Source organism: Lissotriton vulgaris, chromosome 7, assembly GCF_964263255.1.
Source record: "Lissotriton vulgaris chromosome 7, aLisVul1.2, whole genome shotgun sequence".
Taxonomy (NCBI): Eukaryota; Metazoa; Chordata; class Amphibia; order Caudata; family Salamandridae; genus Lissotriton; species Lissotriton vulgaris.
The window spans coordinates 432430852-432438351 of NC_141695.1; the positions used below are offsets into that span (position 1 = coordinate 432430852).

The window sequence follows — 7500 nt, forward strand, 5'->3', positions numbered from 1 at the left end:
GCGCCTCAGCCAGGATGGCCAGAGGTGTAAGAGTAGCTTTGAATAAGGTGGGGCTCAATGTCGAACCATGAGGTACTACAACTGCACACTCACAGATCGGGAAAGAAAACAGGGGAACCCACACTTCTTGACTTGTGTTGCTCAAAAGGAAGCCAACCACGTCAAGTTGAAATCTCCAATCCCAATAGATTGTTGACAGGCCAACAATCTTTCAGGGGGGACCATATCGAATGCTGCCGATAAACCTAACCAGGTCTGCTTTGACCCATTATCTACAGTGCCTTCGATGTAATCAACTACTTCTAGCAAACCTATATTTCCATACTACAGTTGGCTCTGAAACCTGACTGGCTGGGATGCAAGAGAGTTACTTTCGAGGTAACTTGAAATATGAGAATTGACATTTTCTAATACTCTTCAAAAAATGCCAGAAGGTAGATCGGCCTGTAATTGGCATTAAGATCAGCCGCGGGCTTTAACCCCTTCGATGCTCATGACGAGCTCAGCTCGTCATGCAGTACACTGCTTGTGTGCTCATGACTAGCTGAGCTCGTCATGAACAATGGGAATAATTCAGAAGTAGCACAGAGGGGGAATTGCTGCAGAACTGATGGTGTTAAATAGAGGCAGAAATGTGGCATGTTCCATTTGGTAGGCACCGTTCCAGAAGACCATGACTCATTCAAAACCATTTAGACGTGGTGGGATGTACTTCCAATGCACTCAATGCACTGCAAAGGTCTAACAGGAGAAGTTTATGTAATGCCCTAGCCATGGTCCTAATTTCTTCGGAGGGAATGGGATTGTGGTTAGATTTTAACCATTTGAACCCGATTAGATAATGATCAAACCTTTACCATTAGTTTGGTCGGAACAGCACAGTCTTTCCATTAGAAAAGATTTGATCAATAATATGCCCAGGCTGCTGGATGTGTTTGAAAACCTGTAGGGCAAGAACAAGGGAGGACAAATATCTGTGAAGGAGGCTACCTCCAAATCTAAAGGTTTGTCCATATGGAGGTTAAAATCACATTGCACTAAAATGTGTGAATATTTAAGGTACCAAGGAGCAAGGACGTTATTTAGTGCTCTGAGGAAAAGGCAGGCATGACCAGGGCTCTGAAAATTCGAGCCCCTGGACTGCTGAGAAGACTGAGAGCAACAAAAGCCCAGACTTTTGGATCCATCAAGTTCCCCCCAGAGAGATAGAAACAACCAAACTCACTTTTATAAATTATAGCCACCCCGCCGCCCTTAAACGGTCTTTCATAAGGATTTTATCCCCTTCGATGCTCATGACGAGCCCAGCTCGTCATGAGGCACGGTTGAGCTGTGCTTATGACGAGCTGAGCTCGTCATGTATAATGGGAAAGCTCACAAAGAAGCACAGGAGGGGAAAACCCATAGCAGCCAAGGTGTTATATCCCAGAGGAAAGGCTGCGGCTAAGGTGAGATTTGAATATTCTGTAGGCCACGTTTGTCAATAGGAGATTTGGTTTTTCATTATCTAGCAGCTCACAAATAAGCCCTTCATGCTTCTGCAAAGAGCGGACATTCAGAAGAACCGCTAACATCGTATGATGTACCTAAATGTGTGTGCATAAGTGATAGATTTATTCTTATTTGAGACTTTAGGTGTTCAATGGTGGTGTATACAACAAAAATCAGTATTTAGTATGTAGGAAGGAATGTGGAGCGTGCAATACAACTCAGGGCAGGTCTGCACAGGGTAGTAGTATCATAGGTGATCCAAGGCCTGCCTTCGGTTTCAAAACTGGCAGAACAGCTGGCGTGGGCAGCCTTGCCTTCAGCACACCCATTCCGCCTTCACACAGCACCTTTCCTTAAATACATATGGATAGGGACTAGAGCACAAACCCCCGAGGATCAAAAAGTGCCCAGCGTTTCAGAGCTATTAAAGCAAATTTGTGCAAATATGCAGGGAGACCTGTTCAAGTGCAATAACATCTGGCAAGCATCACTGCGGCAGAATAAGTAACTAAACATCCAAGTAGAATTTGAATAACGGTAAAGTGCAATGCGACGGCATGAGAAGTTCATAGTGGATGTGCTCGAATGATCAGATTCAGTTGAGGTGAGGGGCAGATAGAAGACTAGCCCGCCTGGAATAAGCCCTGCCACAGCAAGAATTCCTGTACTCTACTGCCATAAATGGGACGACTTCAAGGAGATGGAGGACCTAGAAATTCCGCATTTTAGCAACCTCTAAGAGGAGAGTTCAATAGCTTACGTGCTTCTCGAAGAAAGGTAACAACTGATAGCTGCACACCCACACCACTCAGACACACGGAAATTAGCAGTGTTGCATTAGGTTATGCCCAGGTTGCAGAACACTTTCAAAAAAGTGAAAGAAGGGGGTTCCCCAGTGGGCTTTTTAGGATGTAGGCAGGTCGTTGGGGGGAAAGAAAACTGAACAAAGAAAAAGGGACAAATCCCGCCAAATGATGTGGTGGTCCCGACACTGGGATCCCAATATATATGGGGTGATAAGCCTAGGAGTTGGCACTGCACATGACAAAATTAACTCAATCCAAATATACTCAAGAGAAAGTTTTTAGCAAATATATATGTATGTTTTTATTTTTTTATATATACTCTTAGACCTGATATAGAAAACACTTACATACATAAATAACACATAATTATCTTTGGGATATTGCACAACATGCATAAGACAATGGATAAAGATAAAAGTAACAGAAATTCATTTTACTTTGGAGCCTACCCAGTAACACTTCACACTTCAGTCATACTCTCATACTCTCAAATTTTCAAAAAGTAATCCTACCTAAAATTCTATCATTCCACTTTCATTCTTCCATATATTCCCATCGTTCTGGTGTATGCTACACATAGATGGTAAATATGTAGCATAGAACAGAATATTATTCCAGATAGACAATCTTAATACGGCCCCTAATTAATGTAACACAGTATGCCGTATTTCTGGAGACACAAGCCGACGTGCGTTTCGGTGACAGGCCGGGTGGGCCACACCTTCGTCAGGGCTGGGAGTTGTTGACTGGGAGGGAAGGAGATAATGATCTGATATAGTCTTAAGAAGATTCTCCAGGACAGATGCACATTGAGTATATTTTCAGGGAACCTGGATCCTGAATCGGTACGCTTGTATATCAAAGGATAGGCTCCACTACGCAGGGATTGACGGCGGAAGGGTACTTGAAGAACCACTGTACTTTAGAATTTTTTTGGGACTCGCAGTATCAAGCAGCTATCCCGTAAGTGACAAGGGACTTTTAAAGCGGTGAGTCTAGAAGGGTATAGGTCCACCGTTACTGCTGGCATGTGCAGGACAACTGGTATCTTGAAAAGGTACCGTTAGGGATAGATGAGAGTAGCCGCTACGTTTTTCAATTGTTGACGGGGAACAGGACTGTTCCCCGTGATGAAGGGTCGATTCGGCTGATCGACGGAACCCCATCCATGGACTGCGCCTCCACTACGCTAGGCAGCGCCCTCTGCAGCAACGCGCCGTCTCAAAAATTGAAAGACGTAGCGGCTACTCTCATCTATCCCTAACGGTACCTTTTCAAGATACCAGTTGTCCTGCACATGCCAGCAGTAACGATGGACTTATACCCTTCTAGACTCACCGCTTTAAAAGTCCCTTGTCACTTACGGGATAGCTGCTTGATACTGCGAGTCCCAAAAAAATTCTAAAGTACAGCGGTTCTTCAAGTACCCTTCCGCCGTCAATCCCTGCGTAGTGGAGCCTATCCTTGGATATACAAGCGTACCGATTCAGGATCCAGGTTCCCTGAAAATATACTCAATGTGCATCTGTCCTGGAGAATCTTCTTAAGACTATATCAGATCATTATCTCCTTCCCTCCCAGTCAACAACTCCCAGCCCTGACGAAGGTGTGGCCCACCCGGCCTGTCACCGAAACGCACGTCGGCTTGTGTCTCCAGAAATACGGCATACTGTGTTACATTAATTAGGGGCCGTATTAAGATTGTCTATCTGGAATAATATTCTGTTCTATGCTACATATTTACCTGGAATAATATTCTGTTCTATGCTACATATTTACCATCTATGTGTAGCATACACCAGAACGATGGGAATATATGGAAGAATGAAAGTGGAATGATAGAATTTTAGGTAGGATTACTTTTTGAAAATTTGAGAGTATGACTGAAGTGTGAAGTGTTACTGGGTAGGCTCCAAAGTAAAATGAATTTCTGTTACTTTTATCTTTATCCATTGTCTTATGCATGTTGTGCAATATCCCAAAGATAATTATGTGTTATTTATGTAAGTGTTTTCTATATCAGGTCTAAGAGTATATATAAAAAAATAAAAACATACATATATATTTGCTAAAAACTTTCTCTGGAGTATATTTGGATTGAGTTCATTTTGTCATGTGCAGTGCCAACTCCTAGGCTTATCACCCCATATATATTGGGATCCCAGTGTCGGGACCACCACATCATTTGGCGGGGTTTGTCCCTTTTTCTTTGTTCTGCAGAACACTTTCAGCCCAAATCAGTGTAAGCTCTTTAAGGCTGGACAGATGCATACCACATGGGATAGGCTTTCCTTCTTACAGTCCAACAGATAGCAGTTGTGTTCCACAGTTCAAGCGAAACACCCACATTTTAATGGAATGTGGCTGTATCTCGGCCACAAAAGTTTTTTGGAGGGATTGGATATTTTAACTGCTTGCGATACAAAATCTCACATACACTTGCACGAGCCTTTCGAGAAAGGTCTTGTTTATCATCATTTTAGCCAACAATTTTGCAGTGAGCTTTGGAGTTCAATTTTGGTTAAAGACATTCTGTACGCCAACAGACCCAATTGCATTCCTCACATAGGGCTCCAACAGGATTTTTTGTTTTAACAGATGCCTTGCCTGATCAATTCTTAGAGACCCGTGTTGGGCATTTTTCAGTTTTGCATAATATCCCAGAACCAAGAGGTCAGCATATTAACCCCTTCGCTGCGGCGGAATAGAGCTAAGGGGGTAGGGCGGTCGAGCGGCGGTCACGTGCTTGTGACGGAACCGCTCCGTCACGGCACATGGGTGAGCTGTGCTTGTGACGGAACGGTTCCGTCACAAACGCGCCCGCTCAATGGAACGCGCCGCGCAGGCGCGCCGAGACGGAACCGTTCCGTCACAAGCACAGCTCACCCGTGGCTTGTGACGGAGCGGTTCCGTCACAAGCACACAAGGGGTTAACTGTTTATAAAGGCCAAATTCCAGTCGTGGCTGAGAGTATGTGGGTCCGGAAGATTGACTAGACATCTAATATCTTGATCGCACTTTGCCCAGTCAGGAAGAAACATCTTTAAAAATTAATGAATCATACGTGAGTTTTTGGAATGAATCCGACTTTATAGATGCCAAGAAGAGATAGATCGCTCATTTTGATGCAAATTATTTGAAGCTCATTGTCACAGACAAGGTGGATTCCTTTAGTCTGGAAAGGTGCGTGACGTACTCCACGCTTATCAAAGTAGATGCTCAGGTAGTTAAGGCTTACCACATGTCATTTCTGGATAAGTTTGTTTTTAGCACAAGAGTGTGAGAGACTTCAAAGATCGCTTCAATCCTACCACCGTATGATCGGATAGTAGATTGTCGTCAGCATACTGGAGGCAGTGAATGTGGGACCCAGCAAATGTGAGCACTCATTTAAATCCATCGGTCTCTCCGATAACTTTAAAAAACATTAAGAAAAAAAGCATTTTTATGTAATTACAACAGGTCTTAAATACAGCAGGTCTTAAGTAGTTAGAGTCAGATGTTATAGTTTATATAACCCAAGCTGCACAGATTAGGCTATCCTCTAGTTCTTCACAAAAAAATAATAAATAAATAAATATGAAATGTCAGATAGTAAAAACGTAACCAAGGTAATGGGGATTCAGCTGAATGTGTGAAAAATTATTTTCTCCCCTCAATCATCCAGGGCTGCCCCAAGGTGACATGCTTCATCATTGGGGCCATCCCAACCAGCTGCTGTTTGGGGCGTGATGCCACTTGCGGATCCTCGTGACCAGACAAAATGATTTGCAAGGTAACATTAACGAGCATCACAATATGTACCAATTGGCTGCCTGGTGCTACACAACCGATATTCTGGAAATCTCAAACTCTGGACATGATCGATGACAAATGGCACTCAGATACAGAAATGTATTTCTGGCATAGATCAAATAAAAATGTTACAAAACACACGAGGCGTATAGCTCTTACAAAAGAGTAAGTTTACTGCTAGGCAATGTAACAGCACTTATGGGATACCATTAGAAACGGTGGACTTTCTACAAAAACTGTATATGACGCACCTCGCGTTACACTTACTTGTGTAAGTCATGTCGGTTACAAAAACTACTTCAATTGGACGCTTAAACAACAGAACGAACGTACTATAGGCAACGGCCTGTGATAAATAACTACAATACTAATGTTTCAACCCCCTTCTATCACATAGCTGAGACTATTTAGGACACCAAGCTACGCGAATAATTAAAGCACAACACTTTATATGGCTCATCGCCCAATTGAGTACCATGAACCATCATCACTCGCAACGAGCATCCTCATTTCCCTGAGCTTACCATCTCCGGGACGCAGAATCTTCTAGAACACCGCTGGCCGTGCGGGAGTTCGGCGCCTTCTTTGTGATGAAGGTGACCACTACCCGCGACTTACACGGACGGTCTATGAATTCAGCCTAATGGCCGTTGTCCGTTGATGATCTCTCAACGGATATCATTTGACCATAATTTTTGCACTTCCGGTGGCACAACAACCAATCCCAAAGCGGAACATATTCACAAAGTAGTGTGGGAGTGGGCGGTACTGCTAATGTCTAAAATCACCTGGCATTGGAGCATTTGAGACACATCAACCCAATCCTAGTACGCCGCATTTAATTAGCATGTGCTAATTGGCTGCGTTTTACGCACGTGCTTTTCCTTGAACCATCCTCCGAAAGTGGTTGTTTCGGTTTGGAATAGGTCCTACTGTGATGAGTTTAGTGATGGACTAGGAAGATAGCGTCATTATTCTTTTATATCGCGCGAAATAGAGCCGGATGTATTAGAGCGCTTTATACGATCGCTAGTATCAAGGTCGTTTTTTTTTATTTTTTATTAAGGCACGGGGAGAGTAAGTGATTTGCCCAGAATCCTAGGGCGTTGAGCCGATTCACAGACTCGAACCCGCTTCCCCAGTTCTAAAATCGGCTGCTGCTGCCACAATGCCACATGTGTCTTTTTGGTCCCCGGAAATTAGACTGTTGCCATACGACATTCTAGATGGGCCAGTGAGTTAGGTTAGCAGCAGGATTGACTATGGGCGCTCACAGTGAGCAATTGTCAATGGCATAGACTGTAAAGCCATACTCCAGAGGAATTTCTGTGATGCTGGAGTTCAGAAGTAGGTCTGCACTGGTAAATGCAATTGCTGTTATAACAAGCTTTGACAAAGCCAATAGGTC

The 7500-nt window shown here is 43.6% G+C and overlaps 1 protein-coding gene across 1 annotated transcript in view; it reads right to left on the bottom strand.

Annotated features, from left to right (window-relative positions):
* UBE2S (ubiquitin conjugating enzyme E2 S) overlaps positions 1-6803 on the bottom strand; it is a 60327-nt gene extending 53524 nt beyond the window's left edge. Inside the window, exon 1 of the mRNA XM_086930419.1 lies at positions 6617-6803. Within this exon, the coding sequence (XP_086786545.1) occupies positions 6617-6619 (3 nt within the window). The 5' untranslated portion in view covers positions 6620-6803. The remainder of the gene's footprint in view (positions 1-6616) is intronic.
* Positions 6804-7500: the final 697 nt, after the last annotated feature.